This window comes from Geotrypetes seraphini, chromosome 14, assembly GCF_902459505.1.
Source record: "Geotrypetes seraphini chromosome 14, aGeoSer1.1, whole genome shotgun sequence".
Classification (NCBI taxonomy): Eukaryota; Metazoa; Chordata; class Amphibia; order Gymnophiona; family Dermophiidae; genus Geotrypetes; species Geotrypetes seraphini.
The window spans coordinates 27658820-27682524 of record NC_047097.1 but is presented as its reverse complement, the minus strand read 5'-3'; the positions used below and the strand labels follow the sequence as shown (position 1 = coordinate 27682524).

Sequence of the window (23705 nt, the reverse complement as noted above, 5' to 3'; positions counted from 1 at the left end):
GGCGAAACATGTCGGAGTGACAGTCCCTTCCTAGTATAAGCAATACAAATGCTGAGATAAGTTTTAAACTTTTCTAGTATATTAAATAAGTTAAAGCATAAGATATTTATTTGTAATGAGCACAAAAAGAAATAAATAAAAATAAGAATAGAACAATGCAGGTCTTATGAGGAGGCCAGTGCCAACAAGTTTAATATTAGCTATTGAAAACACTTGGCTATCAAGTAGCACTTCTGAAGACCTTACAATGATGGTAATAAGAACATTAGTAATACTGTTTAGAATTGTGGAATACATATATATGAGATAACAGTATTTGAAAGATTTTGGCACTTTGAGAACACTATTAGGTACGGTGAAGAGTTAGAGGCACGGGGGGTGGGGGGAGGAGGGAAGGCACGCATGCGGAGGGAGAGAGGCAGTGAAGGATGGGGGCAGAGAGGAGGAGAGCTGCTGGTGCCCTCACCAAGATGGCGCCCACACCGATCCTCCCCCGCTTTACTAGCCCATTTTCCGAGCGACATCCTCTCTACCTCCCTCAGTTTTTTTTAGCAAGTCACGAGGGACAGACATTTAGGATTAGGCTTCTTTGTAGGTGAAGGGATGGAAAAAAGAGAATGGGGCATGAAGAGGTACCTGCTGCAGCTGCCTTCAGCTGACATTTTTCACAGCATATTTAAAGAGCAAACATTAAGTATCATCTAGCATCCATGCTATGGAGTATGTAAAGCACTTGTGCTCTTAGACTGAATTCCACATGGATGTGACCCATGAAACCGGAAGATACATCAAGGAGGGACTCATCAGCAGAAGGAAGGCCTCAGAACAGGCCTCTGAAGATTTTTCATCATCTGTATGTCTAGCTGCCACAGTGAAAAATCTTCAGAGGCCTGCTCCAGGCTTTCCTTCAGCAATCAAGACCCTCCTTGATGTAACTTCTGTGCGGCTGGCTCCTTCAGGTAAAACTGCCGCCTCACTGAAAAATCTTCAAAGGCCTGCTCCAGGTTTTCCTTCAGCAAGCAAGACCCTCCTTGATGTAACCTCTGGTTTCACGAAACTGGAAGTTACATCAAGGAGGGGCTCATCAGCTAAAGGAAGGTCTTAGTGCAGGCTTCTGAAGACTTTTCGGCATGCCACAGCTGACTCAAATCAGTCAAGCTAGGTGCGAGGGGAACTGGGGAGTAGATGCTGAGCCAAGGGGATGTTGCTGCGCTGATCCTGGTGCAATTTTTGCCATGGGAACAAGGTTGTCTACTGCTCTAACGGGGCAGTGAAAGACCTTGTTCTCATTCCTGCTGTAAATTGCCTACATTGTTTTCTGTTTTTGCTTGCCATTCTCTGTTCCAAAGTTGAACTATTCTCTGAGTAGATCTTTACAAGTAGTGATGAGGAAATTCTGGCTTTCCATCTTAAATTTTCAAATACAATAACAAAGGCCTACATTTGGGCAGATTTCTTATTGTTGTATAGGCATAGTTTGGTGGTGCGGGGAGGAGTAGGGGATGGTACCCTTCAAATACTGCAAGTACTTAGTCCTGAACTGACCCTTCTTTTCTTACCATTGGTATGACCTCCTTACCTAGGAGTGGGCAACCCACAGCGCACCATTAAATTTTATTTGTCTGACAAGACCATGGGATGCGTACACATAAAATGACCTGTACAAATGTAATTAACCAGAGTTTTATTGCCATTGGAACCACTGAAGAATAATGTTAGCAACTATTTTGGAAGACAGATGTATGCAGTAACAGACTATTGTGATCATAATTATAGTTTCTTTAGCACTCTCCAGACCAGTAGAGGTTAACTTTACGATTGGGTATATATCTAATCATGACCAGCAGGTGGAGACTGAAAACAAAACTTTGGGACAGTATATCCTAGCCCCTCCTCTCTATTTCCCTCAGTCTTCTTTCAGTCTCCAGCAGGTGTTGAGTGATCTGTACCCATCTCCCTTGGTAGGGCTGTTGGAATTTGTTTAGGGGGTTTATTGTCCCTGTTTTTAGCCGGACGGAGCTTGGGCGGACTCTGTTTGGGGGTTCGTCCGACCTCGGGGGTGTCAAACCCGGCGGGTCACGAGCGGGGTCCCTCCCCCCACTTCCTCCACCTCCCCATATTTTTTTAGAGGAGCCTCAGCAGTAAGCCTTGCCCCCTAAATCAAGCAAGGCATATTGCTTCGAGAGCCTGTGGAGTCTGTTCTGTAAAAAAAAAAAAAAAAAATCCTGAGGTAGTGCTGGTCTGGAGGGTTGTATCCCTTTAAGAAAACTGTATTTTACTGTATTTTTTCAACTAACCGGCACTTTTTTACAGCTAGGTCGCGTATGGAGCAATGAGCACTTCTAAAGGGAAAAAGTGCTCATTGTGCTCCAGACGCGAGGCACTCGCGGCCGGCCTGTGCAAGCGGTGTTCAGGCCGGTGCGGTGGAGGAGCTCCGTCGGCAGCGGCTGCAGGCGCCCAGAGCTCCCCGCCGATGGTGCCTCGCGAGTCGGCAGGGAACGGTGGAGAGACCCGGTCTTCTCCGTCCGCCCACGGAGGGATTCCCCGAGCCGCCGACGGTCGGGTTTTAGAGGATTCCCTCTCAGCTGATATTTTGACAGCTGATGCCGGCTTGCCTGTTTTAGCGGCTGAGACTATTCAGGTCTCTCAGCCGCTGCAGGCTATGGAGGGAGCTGTTTTGGCGGGAAAGACGCCATCTTCTCTGTCTGGCCCCTCCATTTTGTCTTCCACCTCAGGTGACCTTCCCCCTGTTTTGGCTAAGCAGGGGCAGGTTTCTGCTGGGTCCCCTGCTGTGGCAGGGAGTCCCTTGGGACCCTCGGGGGGTTTTTCCCCTGATTTTTTCTTTTCTTTATGCAAAGCCTATTTTCAGGCGGCTGGGGGTCCCGGTTGCGCCCAGGGGGTCTCGGGGGGTGGGGTTTCCTCCGCGCTCCCTGCGGCTTTGCCTCTCTCGTCTGACGTGACGTCCCCTCCGCCGCCTCTCTTGTCCAAGCGTCCGCGGGTGTCGTGGGACGAGGATTTGTGGTCGGAGGAACGTGTCGGTCTGGAGGAGGACCTGGACCCTTCTGAGGAATTCCAGGACCTTCTGGAGGGGACGGAAGCTGGCGGCGGGTTGTCGGGTTTCCCGTTCTCCAGTGACGAGGCGTCCGTGGTGCGCCTTTTTCAGAGAGATGAGCTGCCTGACCTTATTCAACAGGTTTCTTCGGCTTTGCGTTTTGAGGACGCGCCGCCGGAGACTCCGCGTGTGGGGGACCCTCTGTTACGAGGGATCCGTTCCGTTTCCCGCTCCTTTCCTATGCATCAGGATATTAGGGATATTATTCTGGAGCAGTGGAAAACGCCGGAGACGCCGTTTCGGCTGGCGCGCAGCATGGCTCGCCTGTATCCCATTCCTGAAGGGGATCGGGCTACGTTAGCTTCGCCAGTCGTGGATGCGGTGGTCTCGGCTATTTCCAAGCGGCATACCGTGCCTGTTGAGGGCGGTTCTGCCTTGCGGGACTCTGAGGAGCGCAAATTGGAGACCATCCTTAAGCAAAATTTTCAAGTCTCTGCCTTTGGGGTCCAGGCGGCTATTTGTGGGGGACTGGTCGCTCGCGCCGTGTTTCGGTGGGCGGAGCGGGTCTTGGATCGAGAGTCTGACGACTGGTCTCTGGTGGATCAGGAGGTAGCGAAGATTGAGATGGCTGCCTCATTCCTCTCGGATGCTCTGTATGACTTGGTGCGGATCTCGGCTAAGTCCATGGCTTTTGGCGTGGCCGCAAGGCGTGTGTTGTGGCTGCGCGCTTGGGCGGCGGATGCTGCGTCCAAAGCTAAGCTTACTAAATTTCCCTTTCGGGGGTCGTTTTTATTTGGAGAGGACTTAGATAAGTTGATTCAGACTCTGTCGGACTCGAAAGTTCCCCGTTTGCCGGAGGACCGTGCCCGCCCGGCGTCTCGGGGTGGTGCGGCCCGGGGGCGTTTGCGGGAATTTCGCAAGTATCGCCCTGGGCGTGGGGCTGCTTCTTTCCAGTCTCCGGGGTTTTCCCGGGGTCGGTTCTTCCAGCGCATGCAGCCCTTTCGGGGGGCCCGTCGGGGGGCAGGGAATCCCTCCGCCGGTTCCCCCGCTTCCCGTCCTGCACAATGACGCCTTGCCGGCGCCCCCCTTGGTTCCGGTGGGGGCCCGGCTGCGCGACTTTTTTCCCAAATGGGCCGAGATCACGTCCGATCAGTGGGTCCTGGAGGTGGTGCGGGACGGTTATGCCCTAGAGTTCGCCCGCTCTCTGCCGGATTTTTTCCTCGCTTCTCCATGTCAGACTCCCGGGAAGACGCTGGCGTTTCGCCAGACCCTTCAGCGCTTGCTAGATCTCAGGGCAGTAGTTCCAGTGCCCCCCCGGAGTGGGGCACGGGCAGGTACTCCATTTACTTTGTGGTGCCCAAGAAGGAGGGGACCTTTCGGCCCATCCTCGATTTGAAAGGGGTCAACAGGGCTCTCAAGATTCCCTCTTTCCGTATGGAAACTCTGCGGTCGGTCATTCTGGCGGTTCAGCCGGGGGAGTTTCTCACTTCTCTCGATCTGACGGAGGCCTACTTGCATGTTCCCATTCGGGCCTCTCATCAGCGTTTCCTGCGCTTTGCGATCTTGGGTCGGCACTATCAGTTCTGTGCGCTTCCCTTTGGGCTGGCCACGGCTCCCCGGACGTTCACCAAGGTGATGGTGGTCGTCGCGGCAGCCTTGCGGTCGGAGGGCATCCTGGTACACCCCTACCTGGACGACTGGTTAATTCGGGCCAAGTCGTTGCAGGAAAGCTCCCGGGTTACGGCTCGGGTGGTGGAGTTTCTCCGGTCGCTGGGCTGGGTGGTCAACCTTTCCAAGAGTCGGTTGGTTCCGGCTCAGCGTCTGGAGTACCTCGGGGTGCTGTTCGACACCTCCTTGGGGAAGGTCTTCCTCCCAGAGGCCCGGGTGAGCAAATTGCAGTCTCAGATTCGCCTGCTTTTGGCGTCCCGGTGTCCTCGGGCGCGAGATTTCCTCCAGGTCCTGGGGTCGATGGCGGCGTCCCTGGACGTGGTGAGGTGGGCGCGGGCCCACATGCGTCCTCTCCAGTATGCTCTGCTCCGGAGGTGGTCTCCCCAGAGGCACGGGATGGATGTTCCGGTTCCCCTGCGAGGCTTGGCGCGCTGCAGTCTGCGTTGGTGGCTCCGGACCCCTCACCTAGTTCAGGGGGTGGGTCTGGATCTTCCGCAGTGGACGGTGCTCCTTACGGATGCGAGTCTCCTGGGTTGGGGGGCCCAGTGCCTGGGTCACTCAGCTCAGGGAACCTGGTCCACGGAGGAGGCCTCCTGGTCGATCAACGTGTTGGAGACCAGGGCGGTCCGGCTGGCGCTGTTGGCTTTCCACTCCCTTTTGTTGGGCAAGTCGGTCAGAGTCCTGTCGGACAATGCCACGGCGGTGGCTTATGTCAATCGTCAGGGGGGCACCAAGAGCACTCTGGTGGCGCAGGAGGCGGCTCGGCTCATGGTTTGGGCGGAGTCGCATCTTCTGGACCTCTCGGCCTCTCACATTGCCGGGGTAGAAAACGTTCAGGCGGACTTCCTCAGTCGTCACTTCTTGGATCCGGGAGAGTGGTGTCTCGGCGCCGAGGCGTTTCAGTTGCTAGTGCGTGCTTGGGGGCAGCCCCTGATGGATCTGATGGCTACAAGTGGCAACGCCAAAGTACCCCGCTTCTTCAGTCGTCGCAGGGACGGTCTGGCCGAGGGTCTGGATGCTCTGGTTCAACCGTGGCCAACGGAGGGGCTGTTGTATGTGTTCCCTCCTTGGCCATTAGTGGGCAGAGTACTGCTTCGCATTGTTCGCCATCCGGGGCTGGTGGTCTTGGTGGCTCCGGATTGGCCTCGTCGTCCGTGGTATGCGGATCTGGTGAGGCATCTGGTGGCGGATCCTCTTCCTCTGCCTCTCGGGTGCGATCTTCTGACGCAGGGTCCCATTCCCATGTTCGACCCGTCTCCCTTTTGTCTTACGGCTTGGCTCTTGAAAGGGGCCGCCTGAGTAAGAAGGGATATTCCGACAAGGTGATCTCTACTCTTTTGGGGTCCCGAAGGCTTTCTACCTCTCGGGCTTATGTACGGGTTTGGCGTCTTTTTGAGGAATGGTGCCGAGCGCGGGGAGTGGTCTCCTTTCGCGCTTCTCTGCCTAACATTCTAGAGTTTTTGCAGGATGGCCTGGATAGGGGCCTGGCCTGGTCTTCTCTTCGGGTTCATCTGGCGGCCCTGTCGGCTTTTCGGGGGCTGGTGACGGGTCAGCGTTTGTCAGCCATTCCTGATGTGATTCGCTTTCTTAGGGCGGCCAAGTTGATCAGGCCTCCCATAAGGCCCTCGATTCCCTCTTGGGATCTCAATCTGGTTCTCTCTGTTCTAGTGCGCCCTCCTTTCGAGCCGTTGGATGGCTGTTCGTTGAAGGACCTTACGCTGAAGTCGGTCTTTTTGGTGGCCATTACTTCCGCTAGACGGGTGTCTGAGCTACAGGCTTTCTCTTGTAGGGCTCCCTTCCTGGAGTTTTCGAAGGAGCGGGTTGTTTTGCGGCCTGTTCCTTCCTTTCTGCCGAAGGTAGTTTCTCCTTTTCATGTCAATCAATCGGTGGTCCTCCCGGTCTTGGGTAGTCGGGAGGGTTCTTCTGAGCAACGACAGCTGCGCAAGTTGGATGTCGGTCGGGTCCTCCATGCTTATGTGCAGCGGACCCGGGATTTTCGGAGCTCCGATCATCTCTTTGTGCTTCTGGCGGGTCCTCGTCGGGGGGCTGGCGCTTCTAAGGCTACTATTGCGCGCTGGATCAAGGAGATGATTGCTTCCGCTTATCTTCTGAGTCAGAAGCCGATTCCGGAGTTTCTCAAGGCTCATTCCACTAGGGGTCAGGCGGCTTCTTGGGCTGAGTCGTCGCTCGTGCCTCCGGTGGATATTTGTAAGGCTGCGGTTTGGTCCTCCTTGCATTCTTTTGTTCGGCATTATCGGGTAGATGTTCAGGCGCGTCGGGACGCGGTGTTCGGTGAGCGTGTTCTGGTATCGGCCCTTCGGGGGTCCCGCCCGTGAGAGGGACTGCTTTGGTACGTCCCAATCGTAAAGTTAACCTCTACTGGTCTGGAGAGTGCTAAAGAAGGAGAAATTAGGTTCTTACCTGCTAATTTACTTTCTTTTAGCTTCTCCAGACCAGTAGAGGTCCCCACCCTGTCTGTTGTTGTTGTTGTTGGGGCTGTTGCGCGGGCAGTTTTTGGTTTTTGCTGCGGGTTCTAGTATTTTTCTAGGGCCGGGGAGAATTGAAGAACAGCGGCTGTGGCTCGGCTGGCTTAGCTGGCGAGCTGTGGGGACCTTCTTCCTTCGGGAATTTCTCCTCTGCATTTTCCAACAGCATTTTTGGGTATGTTATTTGTTACTCCTTTCGGAGTATTGTGTTTTCTCTCTGTTGTTTTCCAGTTCTTGGTTCTGCTTGGCTATTCGGCAGACTGAGGGAAATAGAGAGGAGGGGCTAGGATATACTGTCCCAAAGTTTTGTTTTCAGTCTCCACCTGCTGGTCATGATTAGATATATACCCAATCGTAAAGTTAACCTCTACTGGTCTGGAGAAGCTAAAAGAAAGTAAATTAGCAGGTAAGAACCTAATTTCTCCTTATGTTCATTCAGTTATCACATTGGGTTTTGTTGGCAGTGAATTATAGTGTGCATTAGTTAATTTTCTCCGTACAGCCTGGTAGGGCTAGTACTGACATTCATGCGGCACTCTGTATATAAAAGTTACTCACCCATGTTCCCACCCCTTGCCCTCCTCCCCCAAACACAGTAGGCAAGCTACCCTATGTGTTTTTTGAGCTATTTCCTGGGTCAGAACAGTGCCCTGTGTGCTATTTTCATTATTCTGGTATCACTATGGAACGTATTTTAGCTCTATATCAGAATAAAACCTCAGGCCTTAAACATTGACATCTGACTACCTTGCACAACAGCGGCAGTTTGATGTGAACGCCAGCTCTCAATCCAGTGCCCAGATTGGAAGGGCAGGTCAAGATGTACCCCAGCTTCTCATTCCACATAAATTCCCAACCTCTTTCCTGGATTAATCGCTCCACCTAGAAGAGAAATGAAACACAACTGCAGCTTGTCCGGTTCTCCCTTGTTCATAATTAGTTTGTTCACATTTCCTGCTGGCGTAATTTATAAGTAAACAGACAGCAATGAAAAGCAGTCTGACTTCACTTAGTGCTTCAGGATGGCAAGTATAGATTTTTTTTTAAAAGTCTGTGTGTCAGCCAGATTCATCTCCCTTGGTCTTACTCAGTTGATTACAATACTCAGGCCATTTCTCTTCCCCCTCAGTCCATGCCCCGCCCCCGACCAGTTCCCTCTTCTGATGCTAAAGTACAGTCCCTGCAGGATGCATAGGGTCACCAGATTTTCCCGAAGGAAAATCTGGACCCATGGCCAAGGCCTGCCCAGTTCTGCCCCCATTCTGACCGTATCATGCCCTGTTCCACCCCCAGATGGCATCCATGCATGAGGACGCGATGCAATGACATAACGCACAATGTGCATGTGAAGTCACTGCACTGTGTCCGTGGATGCCCCCTCTTGATACAATTTTAACAGGAAGCTTTTCAAAACCCAGACATAGTGTCGCCTTCAAATTATCTGAGATATGTCTCTATCTGCTTGAATCTGATCTAAGAAATATCAGATTCTTTAGCACTCTCCAGACCAGTAGAGGTTAACTTTACGATTGGGTATATATCTAATCATGACCAGCAGGTGGAGACTGAAAACAAAACTTTGGGACAGTATATCCTAGCCCCTCCTCTCTATTTCCCTCAGTCTTCTTTCAGTCTCCAGCAGGTGTTGAGTGATCTGTACCCATCTCTCTTGGTAGGGCTGTTGGAATTTGTTTAGGGGTTTATTGTCCCTGTTTTTGGCCGGACGGAGCTTGGTCGGGCCCTGTTTGGGGGTTCGTCCGACCTCGGGGGTGTCAAACCCGGCGGGTCACGAGCGGGGTCCCTCCCCCCACTTCCTCCACCTCCCCACATTTTTTTAGAGGAGCCTCAGCAGTAAGCCTTGCCCCCTAAATCAAGCAAGGCATATTGCTTCGAGAGCCTGTGGAGTCTGTTCTGTAAAAAAAAAAAAAAAAAAAAAAAAATCCTGAGGTAGTGCTGGTCTGGAGGGTTGTATCCCTTTAAGAAAACTGTATTTTACTGTATTTTTTCATGTAACCAGCACTTTTTTATAGCTAGGTCGCGTATGGAGCAATTGTGCCCTTCTCCGGGGGAGTAGGCCACAATTTTAGTCCAGCCGCGAGGCACTCGCGGCCGGCCTGAACTCGGCGGTTTGGGTCGGTGAGGTGGTGGAGCTCCGTCGGCAGCGGCTGCAGGCGCCCAGAGCTCCCCGCCGATGGTGCCTCGCGAGTCGGCTTGGAGCAGTGGGGAAGCCCGGTCTTCCACAACCGCCCACGGAGGGATTCCCCGAAGGATTCCCTCTCAGCTGATTTTTTGACAGCTAATGCCGACTTGCCTGTCTTAGCGGCTGAGACTGTTCAGTCTTCTCAGCCGCTACAGGCCATGGAGGGAGCATTTTTGGCGGGAACTTCGCCATTTTCTTTGTCTGGCCCCTCCATTTTGTCTGCAACCTCAGGTGACCTTCCCCCTGTATGGCGAACACAGGGGCAGGTTTCAGCATGGACCCCTGCTGGGGCAGGGAGTCCCTGGGGACCCCCAGGGGTTTTTTGCCCCCAATTTATTTTCTTTCTTTGTGCGGACTTTTGGGGGTCCCACGTGCGCCTGGGGGGTTTCGGGGGGGGTTTCCCTCCGCGCCCCCTATGGCTTTGCCTCCCTCTTTTCGTTTAGCGTCCCCTCTTCCTCCTCCCTCATCCAAGCGCCCGCGGGGGGGCTTGGATTGCGAATTGGTGGGCGGAGGAGCGTGTTGGCCTGGTTGAGGACCTGGCTGCTTTGGCGGGCTTCCAGGATCCTCTAGAGGGGACGCCTGTTGGCAGCGGGGCGGCGGGTTTCCCGTCTTCCAGCGCAGATGCGTCCGTGGTGCGCTTTTTATTCAGAGGGATGAGCTTTTAGACCTGTGTAGCAGGTCTCCTTGGTGCGGCATTTTTGCAGTGTCGCCGCCGGAGACCCCGCGTATGGGGGCCCCTCTGCTTCAGGGGGTCTGTCCTGTTTCCCGCTTTTTTCCTGTGCGTCAGGATTTGCGGGATTTTGTGTTGGCGCAGTGGCCTATGGGCGCAGTTTCGTTTGGTGTGCGCCTTGGCTCTTGGGTATCCCGTCCCGGAGGGAGGTGGGGCTACCTTAATTTCGCCAATGGGGAACGCGGTGGTCTCGGCACTTCCTAAGCGGCATACCGTGCCTGTTATGGACGGTTCTGCTCTTAGGGTCTCGGAGGAGCGTGCGTTAGAGACACTTCTTAAGTATGATTTGATGTTTCTGCCTTTGGGGTCCAGGCGGCTATTTGTGGGGAGCTAGTCGCTCGCGCCGTGTTTCGGTGGGCTGAGCGTGTCCTGGATCGAGAGTCTGATGACTGGTCTCTAGTGGATCAGGAGGTAGCGAAGATTGCGATGGCTGCCTCGTTCCTCTCAGCTGCTCTTTATGACTTGGTGCGGATTTCGGCTAAGTCTATGGCGTGGCCGCGCGGCGTGTTTTGTGGCTGCGCGCTTGGGCGGCGGATTCTGCGTCCAAAGCTAAGTTTACTAAAGTTCCCTTTAGGGGGTCTTTTTGTTTGGAGAGGAATTAGATGAGTTGTTTCAGACTCTGACGGACTCGAAGGTGCCCCGTCTGCCTGAGGACCGTGCCCGCCCTGCGTCTGGGTGTGGGGCTGCCCGGGGGCGTTTGCGGGAATTTCGCAAGTAACGCCCGGGGCGTGGGGCTGCTTCTTTCCCGGCTCAGGGTTTTTCCCGGGGTCGGTTCTTCCAGCGCATGCAGCCCTTTCGGGGGGCCCGTCGGGGGGCAGGGAATCCCTCCGCCGGTTCCCCCGCTTCCCGTCCTGCGCAATGACTCCTTGCCGGCGCCCCCTTTGGTTCCGGTGGGGGCCCGGCTGCGCAATTTTTTCCCCAAATGGGCCGAGATCGCGTCCGATCAGTGGGTCCTTGAGGTGGTGCGGGACGGTTACGCTCTGGAGTTTACCCGCTCTCTGCCGGACCTTTTCCTCGCTTCTCCATGTCAGACTCCATGGAAGACGCAGGTTTTTCGTCAGACCCTTCAGCGTTTGCTAGATCTCGAGGCAGTGGTGCCGGTGCCCCCTACGGAGTGGGGCACCGGCAGGTACTCCATTTATTTTGTGGTGGCCATAAAGGAGGGGACCTTTCGGCCCATCCTGGATTTGAAAGGGGTCAACAGAGCTCTCAAGATTCCGTCTTTCCGCATGGAAACGCTGCGGTCGGTCTTTCTGGCGGTTCAGCCGGGGGAGTTTCTTACGTCTCTCGATCTGACGGAGGCCTACTTGCAGGTTCCAATTCGGGCCTCTCATCAGCGCTTCCTTCGCTTTGCGATCTTGGGGCGGCACTTTCAGTTCTGTGCGCTTCCCTTTGGTCTGGCCACGGCTCCTCGGACGCTCACCACGGTAATGGTGGTCGTCGCGGCAGCCTTGCGGTCGGTGGGCATCCTGGTTCACCCCTACCTGGACGACTGGTTGATTCGGGCAAAGTCGTTGCAGGAGAGCTCCCGGGTTACGGCTCGGGTGGTGGTGTTTCTCCGGTCGCTGGGCTGGGTGGTCAACCTTTCCAAGAGTCGGTTGGTCCCGGCTCAGCGTCTGGAGTGCCTTGGGGTTATGTTCGACACCTCCTTGGGGAAGGTCTTCCTTCCAGAGGCCCGGGTGAGCAAATTGCAATCTCAGATTCGCCTGCTTTTGGCGTCCCGGGGTTCTCGGGCGCGAGATTTCCTCCAAGTCCTGGGGTCAATGGCGGCGTCCCTGGACGTGGTGAGGTGGGCGCGGGCCCACATGCATCCTCTTCAGTATGCTCTGCTCCGGAGGTGGTCTCCCCGGAGGCAAGATTTGGATGTTCCGGTTCCCCTGCGAGGCTTGGCGCGCTGCAGTCTGCGTTGGTGGCTCCGGACCCCTCACCTAGTTCAGGGGGTGGGTCTGGATCTTCCGCAGTGGACGGTGCTCCTTACGGATGCGAGTCTCCTGGGTTGGGGGGCCCAGTGCCTGGGTCACTCAGCTCAGGGAACCTGGTCCACGGAGGAGGCCTCCTGGTCGATCAACGTGTTGGAGACCAGGGCGGTCCGGCTGGCGCTGTTGGCTTTCCACTCCCTTTTGTTGGGCAAGTCGGTCAGAGTCCTGTCGGACAATGCCACGGCGGTGGCTTATGTCAATCGTCAGGGGGGCACCAAGAGCACTCTGGTGGCGCAGGAGGCGGCTCGGCTCATGGTTTGGGCGGAGTCGCATCTTCTGGACCTCTCGGCCTCTCACATTGCCGGGGTAGAAAACGTTCAGGCGGACTTCCTCAGTCGTCACTTCTTGGATCCGGGAGAGTGGTGTCTCGGCGCCGAGGCGTTTCAGTTGCTAGTGCGTGCTTGGGGGCAGCCCCTGATGGATCTGATGGCTTCAAGTGGCAACGCCAAAGTACCCCGCTTCTTCAGTCGTCGCAGGGACGGTCTGGCCGAGGGTCTGGATGCTCTGGTCCAACCGTGGCCAACGGAGGGGCTGTTGTATGTGTTCCCTCCTTGGCCATTAGTGGGCAGAGTACTGCTTCGCATTGTTCGCCATCCGGGGCTGGTGGTTTTGGTGGCTCCGGATTGGCCTCGTCGTCCGTGGTATGCGGATCTGGTGAGGCATCTGGTGGCGGATCCTCTTCCTCTGCCTCTCGGGTGCGATCTTCTGACGCAGGGTCCCATTCCCATGTTCGACCCGTCTCCCTTTTGTCTTACGGCTTGGCTCTTGAAAGGGGCCGCCTGAGTAAGAAGGGATATTCCGACAAGGTGATCTCTACACTTTTGGGGTCCCGGAGGCTTTCTACCTCTCGGGCTTATGTACGGGTTTGGCGTCTTTTTGAGGAATGGTGCCGAGCGCGGGGAGTGGTCTCCTTTCGCGCTTCTCTGCCTAACATTCTAGAGTTTTTGCAGGATGGCCTGGATAGGGGCCTGGCCTGGTCTTCTCTTCGGGTTCATCTGGCGGCCCTGTCGGCTTTTCGGGGGCTGGTGACAGGTCAGCGTTTGTCAGCCATTCCTGATGTGATTCGCTTTCTTAGGGCGGCCAAGTTGCTCAGGCCTCCCATAAGGCCCTCGATTCCCTCTTGGGATCTCAATCTGGTTCTCTCTGTTCTAGTGCGCCCTCCTTTCGAGCCGTTGGATGGCTGTTCGTTGAAGGACCTTACGCTGAAGTCGGTCTTTTTGGTGGCCATTACTTCCGCTAGACGGGTGTCGGAGCTACAGGCTTTCTCTTGTAGGGCTCCCTTCCTGGAGTTTTCGAAGGAGCGGGTTGTTTTGCGGCCTGTTCCTTCCTTTCTGCCGAAGGTAGTTTCTCCTTTTCATGTCAATCAATCGGTGGTCCTCCCGGTCTTGGGTAGTCGGGAGGGTTCTTCTGAGCAACGACAGCTGCGCAAGTTGGATGTCGGTCGGGTCCTTCATGCTTATGTGCAGCGGACCCGGGATTTTCGGAGCTCCGATCATCTCTTTGTGCTTCTGGCGGGTCCTCGTCGGGGGGCTGGCGCTTCTAAGGCTACTATTGCGCGCTGGATCAAGGAGATGATTGCTTCCGCTTATCTTCTGAGTCAGAAGCCGGTTCCGGAGTTTCTCAAGGCTCATTCCACTAGGGGTCAGGCGGCTTCTTGGGCTGAGTCGTCGCTCGTGCCTCCGGTGGATATTTGTAAGGCTGCGGTTTGGTCCTCCTTGCATTCATTTGTTCGGCATTATCGGGTAGATGTTCAGGCGCGTCGGGACGCGGTGTTCGGTGAGCGTGTTCTGGTATCGGCCCTTCGGGGGTCCCGCCCGTGAGAGGGACTGCTTTGGTACGTCCCAATCGTAAAGTTAACCTCTACTGGTCTGGAGAGTGCTAAAGAAGGAGAAATTAGGTTCTTACCTGCTAATTTACTTTCTTTTAGCTTCTCCAGACCAGTAGAGGTCCCCACCCTGTCTGTTGTTGTTGTTGTTGGGGCTGTTGCGCGGGCAGTTTTTGGTTTTTGCTGCGGGTTCTAGTATTTTTCTAGGGCCGGGGAGAATTGAAGAACAGCGGCTGTGGCTCGGCTGGCTTAGCTGGCGAGCTGTGGGGACCTTCTTCCTTCGGGAATTTCTCCTCTGCATTTTCCAACAGCATTTTTGGGTATGTTATTTGTTACTCCTTTCGGAGTATTGTTTTTTCTCTCTGTTGTTTTCCAGTTCTTGGTTCTGCTTGGCTATTCGGCAGACTGAGGGAAATAGAGAGGAGGGGCTAGGATATACTGTCCCAAAGTTTTGTTTTCAGTCTCCACCTGCTGGTCATGATTAGATATATACCCAATCGTAAAGTTAACCTCTACTGGTCTGGAGAAGCTAAAAGAAAGTAAATTAGCAGGTAAGAACCTAATTTCTCCTTCGTTGCCATACATGTTGGACAGCTAGCAAAGGTGGATATTTTTTCTGGAGTTAACCATGAGGACAAAGCAGGTTACTGAAACTGCTGGAGAGAATTACCTCCTTTAGACCTCGGCAGAATCTCTCAAAGACCCGTTTCATATTTCCTCCTTTCTCCATGGAGATGACTCGTGAGTGGTCTTCTTCATTGATCCAGATGAGGAAGGTTTTCTCATTATTATGCCTTGAGAATAAGACAGAAAAGAGTAAATGAGTGTGTGAGGGAAAGGTGGGATAGTTAACAGCAATAATTTTTTTCTAATGGTGAAAAATCTTTGAAATCATGTTGGAGAATGTGGAGTGTACCTGTGCATGGGTATTTATGAAAGTGCCTATCTAATCATGAATTAGGCATTTGGAATATGAGGACATTGCTGGGTGACTTATCATCCTGCAAATGATGAGATAGTTCAGATAGTAGGGTTACCAGATTTTACTTTGTAAAATTCAGACCCATAGCCCCACCCAGTTCTACCTAGCCCTGCTCCATTACGCCCAAGTCATGCTCCATTCCACTCCAGCCTTGCCCCCTCAACCTGTTCATGTCCTCGGGACCACGTCGGGAGGGCATCTGCACATGCGCAGATGCAATGTGATGATGACATACACATGCGTGTGATGTTGCCACGTTGCATCCACACATTTTTCTCAACGGAGGAGAGTAAATAGTGGAGTGCCTAGCTGGCCCGGAACCTTCTCTCTGACATCAGAATTTATGTCAGGGGGAAGGCTTGTGGGCCGGCCATGTGCAGTCTCTGCATGCGCCTGGCCCGTCCCGTCTTTGCCTGGAGTTGCGAAGGGGGGGATGGAGAGTGTTGGATGGCAAAGGTGGCTTCGGGGGTGGAGGGTGTGCAGCGGGCAGGGAGGAATAGGCAGTGGCTTCAGTGGGGGGCAGGCAGGCTTTGGCTCGGGTCAGCTTCAGGGGGAGCAGCGGGTGGGGAGGTAGGGAGGAATTGGCAGCAACTTCAGCAGGGGGGAAGGCAGGCTTTGGCTTGTGTTGGCTTCAGGGAGGGAGAAAGGGTGTGTGTATGCGGTGCAACTTAATTTTGGGACAAAGGCAGGGAGGGGGTGGGGTGGGAATACTCAGTTGGTACTTGTTAGGCTTAAGGGGTGTTTGGCTTGAAGTTGAGAAACACTGTCGTAGGGCACACCACCATGGCTGTGGCACACTTTTGAGAGACACTTCTCAAAGTCTAAGAGGATATTTTGGTTGTGTTATTAACTGTTGTGAAGCTCCCAGCTCAATAACCAGTACCCTCACCCCCATTCCTCAGTATATACAGAGGGTAAATGCACTGTATTAGGGGAGTGTTACTCATTTTTTTTTTTTATCTATGGTTAAAACAGTTTGGTACATAGTTTGTATGTTGTTTGTTAAAAATCAATTATGTACTTTTTTTTTGTAACCCGCCTAGGTGTTAAGCGGGTAAGAGATTTTTAAAATAAATAAATAACTAACACCCTTTCCCCCCCCCCTTTACAAACAAACCATAGCACTTTTTTAGCACTGGACGCGGTGGTAACAGCGCCAACGCTCATAGAATTCCTATGAGTGTCGGACTTGTTACCGCTGTGGCCAGCACTAAAAACCATGCTACAGTTTTGTAAATTTGACCTTGAAAACAAACATTGCAAAACGACATTGACAAAGAGAAAAAGGTGGAAATAGTTTATCAGCAAACATACCAAATTCCACGAGCATCAGGCCAGTCCCGAGCCATCCCTGCAGCTGTCAGCAAGGGGGACACAGGCCTATCAAAAAGGAGATGATCCTTAGAAAAGAGGGAAGTAAGTTATTAACTTTGGAAAAAGTAAAGCCATAGGCGCAGGTATGCAAAAAATCTCCATAGACATGCCACAACTAGTCATTTGAGACAAAAATACAGCATATTTTGTAATTTTGCACATTTTATAATTTTGCATACACTACATTCAGATTTCACTATCCAGAAGTGAAGCAGGGTCATTCCAAACCTTCACTGCTTTCTGCTTGTTACCAATTTCTTCTCCTTTGACACTCCTGCCTAATTATCTAAGGAATTTCTCTTATCTGCTTGAATGTGACCTAAGGGATATCAAATTCTTTGCCATCCATGCGGGACAGCAAGCAAAGGTAGATATGTTTCTGGAGTTAACCTGAGGACTAAGCAGATTACTGATCATTTGCATATCATCACAGAGCACTAAATTTTGTGAAATCACTATAACACAAACTGATACAGAAAGTGAACAAGTGGGAAAAGCCCTCTGTAGTCCCTGCATGTATCTCTCTGTTGCGGGTCCTTTGTATGCTCTGGATGTGCTGTGTTTCTCTTTGTGCGGTAGGGGTGTGGATAGCTGGGCCTTGTGGGGAGGTTTGCAAGGGGATAGTTGTAGGTGAAGGGCTAGTTTGTGGAGTTGTGGTGGTGGTGAGGCAGTGGGAAGGAGGTTGTTTTGGGGATTACCACCAGTTTGTGGGATAGTTGCAGAGAGTAGAAGTGTGAGCAATTACAAGAGATAGGTCTTGATAGTTGTGTTCATTTGCAGAGTGGTGGAGCAGTTGGAGTGGCCTAGTTTTGTGGGGGTGGGGCAGTTTCCAAAGTGTTGGGGCATGGTGGTATTTTTTTTGGGGGGAAGGGCAGTTTGTGGGGTAATTTTGGTTATGACTTAATTTGTGCGTGGCAAGGCTGTTGCAGGTAGCAGTTTTTCTGACTTGACAAGTCTCCCGCATTCAGCGGAGACTCGCTTTCTTGGGCCATCTCCTGCACTCCTGCTGGAGAACCAAGAACTCCCATCAGTAACCTCCTGCTCCATCAGCTACAGGAGATGCATAAATAAGATGTCATCTCCTGCTGCCACGGGACCAGCCTTGTAATACCAGCTGCAAAATCTTAGTGCCCTTATAGAGAGACTGACTGATCTCATACCTGCATGAGATGATGTTTTACTAAGGCTTCTTCTGCTGCTGGGGGAGGGGGCGGGGGCAAAGTTTTGGTGCAATAGCTGTGAGATTGAGGGGGTAGAACTGGGTGGCACTGGGGACAGCTCTGATTCTGAACAGTTTGTGGAGGTAAGTTTTGGAGATAGTGGGCTGATGTATTATTTGCAGGAGGTGTGACAGTGGCAAGGGGGTAATTGTTGAGGTTGTGGCAGTTTTCAGGGTGCTGGGACAATCGCAAAGGGATAAGTTTAGGTGGGCAACTTGTGGGGGTGGTAGAATGTTTGGAGGGTAATATTTGGGGGTGGAACAGTTTTATGGGGTGGTGGGGCAGTTGATTAGGGGAAAGAATATGGGAATGGGGTAGCATGGAGAATGGTGGGCAAGCTTTAGATAATATAGTTTTGGAAGGGGGGATAATGTAAGGATGGTGGGATAGTTGTTGGTAGGTTTTTTTTAAGTTGGCCGGTATACAGGATGCTAAGTCATTTGGGGAGAATTGGTTTTATGGGTGGAATAGTTGGCAGGGTAGGTGTAGGGGGGACACAGTTTGGAGTGTAGTGGCAGATTTGGGGTGGAAGCAGGTTTCTGGGTAATGGGGATGTCAAAGGTGTTCATTTTGGCTTAAGGGGGCAGTTGAAGGAAGGTAGTGTTTGGGATGTAGGAACAGTTTGTAAGGCACAGGGCAATTGTGGGTATAGTTTCTGGAGAAGAGGGAGTTTGGGAGAATGGAGAAAGGGGCAACAAGGTTTGAAAATGGTTCACCGTGTTTTGCTCCTATGCGTGTCGGATCTAATACCACCATGGTTGGCGATAAAATAGCCTAACGCAGCTTTGTAAAAAAGGGGGAGTTATTGAAATCAGATCAAATTTACCGTGTGGGAAAATCTGGAAAAAGGGCACATCTGATTTGAAAATGGGCCAGATCTGACCAGGAGTTGCAGAGAAATATTCCTAATCCCTGATATTTTTTTTTTTTTTTTAAAAAGCCCCAAAATATTTTTCTGGGAAAAGGAAGCCCAGCCCCTGTAGCACCGAAACAATACATGGTGAACCATTTTCAAACCTTGTTGCCCCTTTCTCCGTTCTCCCAAACTCCTAAACTCCCTCTTCCCCAGAAACTACTCCCACAATTCCCCTGTGCCCTACAAACTGTTCCTACATCCCAAAAGCCTAATGCAGCTTTGTAAAACGACGGCCTAAATAATCTGTACTAGAGAAGCTGGAATTTCTTCTCCCAGCCATTATTTGGAGGCAATGGGGGCTTATTTCTCTAGAAACCCCAGGCTGATTCAGCCCATTTACTGTTGCATGCAAAACAGGTCATGATGTTTAGTGTGTATAGCAGGAAGACAGTGTTTTGTGCTGTTATACACTAATGCAGTAGCATAGCGAGGGTAGGAGGTACCTAGGGAAGTGGCACACCTCTGTGCCCTCCTTGCCACCTCCCCCATGTTCCTTCCCTGCCCTCCACATCACACTTGCGCCCTCCCTTCCAGCGTACATCTTTAAATCTTCGCCAGCACAAGCAGCTTCTCAGGCCTACTGCTCTTGCCGGTGTTGGCTTTCCCTCTGATGTCACTTCCTGGACCCATGACCCAGAAGTAATTTCAGAGGGGAGCCATGCCAGCGCAAGCAGCAAGCTAGAGAAGTTGCTCATACTGATGAAGATTTAAAGAGGTATGGCAGGAGAAAGGAGGGTGGAAGCGTGGCTTGGGGATGGGCGGAGAGGTGCCAGCACCCTGGCCAATCCATTCCCCCTTACTATTCCACTGCTTGTATTATCTAAGAGATTTCTCACGTCAATTAGCCGCTGCTGCTCTTGTTCCGTCATCTCACTGAGTCGATAGTATCGACCGGTCAGGTCTCCCTTCAGCCCATTCAAAGCTTCCACATGCACCTTCTCCACTTCTCTTCTTTCCGCGCGGGAACAAGCAGGGGGCAAGCTGAGGCCTCGGATACTCCTTCCGGTACGAACGCGGGAGGAGAGAACGTAGCGTTCATCAAAGTACCCAGACTTAATCTTAGAACAAGAATATGAAAGTCAAAATGGGTTGAGCTGTTTGGAAATAAAAGGTTGATATTCAAAGCAGTTAAACACTCAGGAGAGTCTCCAGGCCATTTAAATCACTTGTGCAGGGATATCCAGTCGCACTTAACCAGACAGTATCACTGAATATCTCCTCTAACCGCCTATGTAACTGGCTATTCAAGTTTATTCAAGTTTCAAGTTTATTCATATTATTTGATTGAACGCTTTTTCCAAATTACAAAGTGTTGTACAAAAGATAAAAATATGATTTTAAAGAAATCACTTATACATAATATATTAATCAGACCTACAAGGGTAATTGCTTTTAAAACCACGGGAAACAATAGGAACGAGGGGAGGAAATACAATTTTTGAAGAAAAAGTACATAAAAGGGAAGTACATTAGGAGGGTAGGAGGAAGAGGATTAGTGGCAGAAGTGGGATCGAATGAGAGAGCTATTAGAAATCTTGTTTTGGGGATGGTAGAAATCATAAAGTATTACCTCTTGAATGAACTAGTTTGTTGAACATCTGAAGACTAGCTAGTTAGCAGCGATTTTCAATTCACTAACCAGCTAAGTGACCACATAAAGTTAGGACAGCTGTTTTACGGTTCTATCTTTCGGTCCCTTTTATAAAGTCATGGTGGCAATGCTGCCATGGTAAATGCACCAAAGGCTATAGGAATTGAAAGGGCTTCAGTGCATTCACCACAGCACTATCACAGCTTTGTAAAAGGAGCCCTTTATGTGGTAAGTTAACCAGGTACCAAGCTGTATATCAGTTAACTTGTTGGGTTGAGGGTCATACCGAAATATTCAATGCTGGGGACCATGCATGCCCTAGCATTGAGTATTGGGTGTTAGTTCAGTCTGTGGCCAGAAGTGGCTTACTAGCTGGTTACCACTGTGAGCTGAATATTAACCCCAAATTTTCAAAATGAGAGTGCAGACTGTTGGGGGGGGGGGGAGGGTTAGAAAAGTATCTGTATGTGCATGAACCTTATCTTATATTATGTATTCCTATTCTGCTTTCTCCCTTTCAAGGTACAAAATGCTTTACACTTCTCCCTCCATATTCACGGGGGGTGATGCAGAGCTGGCCCATGAACATGAAAAAAATCACAAATAACTTAAGGCCAACTCTACCCACTCCCACCTCTTCCTCACCACACCTTACCTGGTGGTCTAGTGATGAAGCAGGGCAGGAGCGATCCTCCTACGCTCCTGCCCCATGCTGAGCTGTGAACAAAAATGGCTGCTGTTTGTTCCCGTTGTAATCTCATGAGAACTCACGGCAACTAGTTTTGTTGATGGCTCTGCACGGGACAGGAGCATAGGAAGATCGCTCCTGCCCTGGTTCGCCACTAGTTACAGTATGGAGAGGTCCGGGAGGTGGGGATGGGGCAGGGTTTAGAAACTCATGAATAACCAAAGTTGTGAGTCTTAAACCCGTGAATTTGGGGGAAGAAATGTACAAAGAAAAGACCTGATTAACACTAGACCCCCAAGAAATTGCAGTCCTTTAACATTGCTTTAGTTTTAACAATTATGAATCTTGAATAAGATACTTGCAAAATAAGTATGTCTTAAGCTGCTATGGAAAGAACTATAAGAAGATAATAGTCTAATACATAAAGGCAGGGAGTTCCACTTATGAGTAGCTTGATAATTAAAGCAGCTCTCCAAGACAAGATTTGATTTTACTCCTCTAACAGTAGGAAAATTGAGAACTATACAGTCTTTAGAACGAATGAGATCAGAACGTAATAGTGTAGTATGCTGAGATATAAGTTCAGAAATTTTGCCATATAGCATTTTTAAAATCTTGAAATCAATGCAGGCTTTCAAAGGAAGCCAATACAACTATATTAAAAAATCAACCTGAGGGCAGTGTTATACGGAAGATGTAACTTCCTGAGGAGCTTAGCAGAGAGACCACAATATAGTGCATTGCAATAATCTAAACAAGAGAGAATAAGTAGCTGAACAATTTGAAAAACAAGCTGTAGAAAATTAAGGGCACATAGCTCTTAGAGCCTGAGAAACACTGTTTCTTTAGCACTCTCCAGACCAGTAGAGGTTAACTTTACGATTGGGTATATATCTAATCATGACCAGCAGGTGGAGACTGAAAACAAAACTTTGGGACAGTATATCCTAGCCCCTCCTCTCTATTTCCCTCAGTCTTCTTTCAGTCTCCAGCAGGTGTTGAGTGATCTGTACCCATCTCCCTTGGTAGGGCTGTTGGAATTTGTTTAGGGGTTTATTGTCCCTGTTTTTAGCCGGACGGAGCTTGGACGGACTCTGTTTGGGGGTTCGTCCGACCTCGGGGGTGTCAAACCCGGCGGGTCACGAGCGGGGTCCCTCCCCCCACTTCCTCCACCTCCCCATATTTTTTTAGAGGAGCCTCAGCAGTAAGCCTTGCCCCCTAAATCAAGCAAGGCATATTGCTTCGAGAGCCTGTGGAGTCTGTTCTGTAAAAAAAAAAAAAAAAAAAAAATCCTGAGGTAGTGCTGGTCTGAAGGGTTGTTTCCCTTTAAGAAAACTGTATTTTACTGTATTTTTTCATGTAACCAGCACTTTTTTATAGCTAGGTCGCGTATGGAGCAATTGTGCCCTTCTCCGGGGGAGTAGGCCACAATTTTAGTCCAGCCGCGAGGCACTCGCGGCCGGCCTGAACTCGGCGGTTTGGGTCGGTGAGGTGGTGGAGCTCCGTCGGCAGCGGCTGCAGGCGCCCAGAGCTCCCCGCCGATGGTGCCTCGCGAGTCGGCTTGGAGCAGTGGGGAAGCCCGGTCTTCCACAACCGCCCACGGAGGGATTCCCCGAAGGATTCCCTCTCAGCTGATTTTTTGACAGCTGATGCCGGCTTGCCTGCTTTAGCGGCTGAGACTATTCAGGTTTCTCAGCCGCTTCAGGCTATGGAGGGAGCTTTTTTGGCGGGAAAACCGCCATCTTCTCTGTCTGGCCCCTCCATTTTGTCTTCCACCTCAGGTGACCTTCCCCCTGTTTTGACTATGCAGGGGCAGGTTTCTGCTGGGTCCCCTGCTGTGGCAGGGAGTCCCTTGGGACCCTCGGGGGGTTTTTCCCCTGATTTTTTCTTTTCATTATGCAAAGCCTATTTTCAGGCGGCTGGGGGTCCCGGTTGCGCCCAGGGGGTCTCGGGGGGTGGGGTTTCCTCCGCGCTCCCTGCGGCTTTGCCTCTCTCGTCTGACGTGACGTCCCCTCCGCCGCCTCTCTTGTCCAAGCGTCCGCGGGTGTCGTGGGACGAGGATTTGTGGTCGGAGGAACGTGTCGGTCTGGAGGAGGACCTGGACCCTTCTGAGGATTTCCAGGACCCTCTGGAGGGGACGGAAGCTGGCGGCGGGTTGTCGGGTTTCCCGTTCTCCAGTGACGAGGCGTCCGTGGTGCGCCTTTTTCAGAGAGATGAGCTGCCTGACCTTATTCAACAGGTTTCTTCGGCTTTGCGTTTTGAGGACGCGCCGCCGGAGACTCCGCGTGTGGGGGACCCTCTGTTACGAGGGATCCGGTCCGTTTCCCGCTCTTTTCCTATGCTTCAGGATATTCGGGATATTATTCTTGAGCAGTGGAAAACGCCGGAGACGCCGTTTCGGCTGGCGCGCAGCATGGCTCGCCTGTATCCCATTCCTGAAGGGGATCGGGCTACGTTAGCTTCGCCAGTCGTGGATGCGGTGGTCTCGGCTATTTCCAAGCGGCATACCGTGCCTGTTGAGGGCGGTTTCTGCCTTGCGGGACTCTGAGGAGCGCAAATTGGAGACCATCCTTAAGCAAAATTTTCAAGTCTCTGCCTTTGGGGTCCAGGCGGCTATTTGTGGGGGACTGGTCGCTCGCGCCGTGTTTCGGTGGGCGGAGCGGGTCTTGGATCGAGAGTCTGACGACTGGTCTCTGGTGGATCAGGAGGTAGCGAAGATTGAGATGGCTGCCTCATTCCTCTCGGATGCTCTGTATGACTTGGTGCGGATCTCGGCTAAGTCCATGGCTTTTGGCGTGGCCGCAAGGCGTGTGTTGTGGCTGCGCGCTTGGGCGGCGGATGCTGCGTCCAAAGCTAAGCTTACTAAATTTCCCTTTCGGGGGTCGTTTTTATTTGGAGAGGACTTGGATAAGTTGATTCAGACTCTGTCGGACTCGAAAGTTCCCCGTTTGCCGGAGGACCGTGCCCGCCCGGCGTCTCGGGGTGGTGCGGCCC

At 51.9% G+C, this 23705-nt stretch overlaps 1 protein-coding gene across 4 annotated transcripts in view; it reads right to left on the bottom strand.

Annotated features, from left to right (window-relative positions):
* The window catches only part of CKMT1A (creatine kinase, mitochondrial 1A), a 105916-nt gene that overhangs the window by 6737 nt on the left and 75474 nt on the right, over positions 1 to 23705 (bottom strand). For all 4 annotated transcript variants that reach the window (XM_033919871.1, XM_033919872.1, XM_033919874.1 and 1 more), the window contains 4 exons: positions 19269 to 19490; positions 16237 to 16322; positions 14611 to 14734; positions 7954 to 8088 (listed from right to left, as the gene is read on the bottom strand). In XM_033919871.1, coding sequence (XP_033775762.1) covers positions 7954 to 8088; positions 14611 to 14734; positions 16237 to 16322; positions 19269 to 19490 — 567 coding nt within the window. The remainder of the gene's footprint in view (positions 1 to 7953; positions 8089 to 14610; positions 14735 to 16236; positions 16323 to 19268; positions 19491 to 23705) is intronic.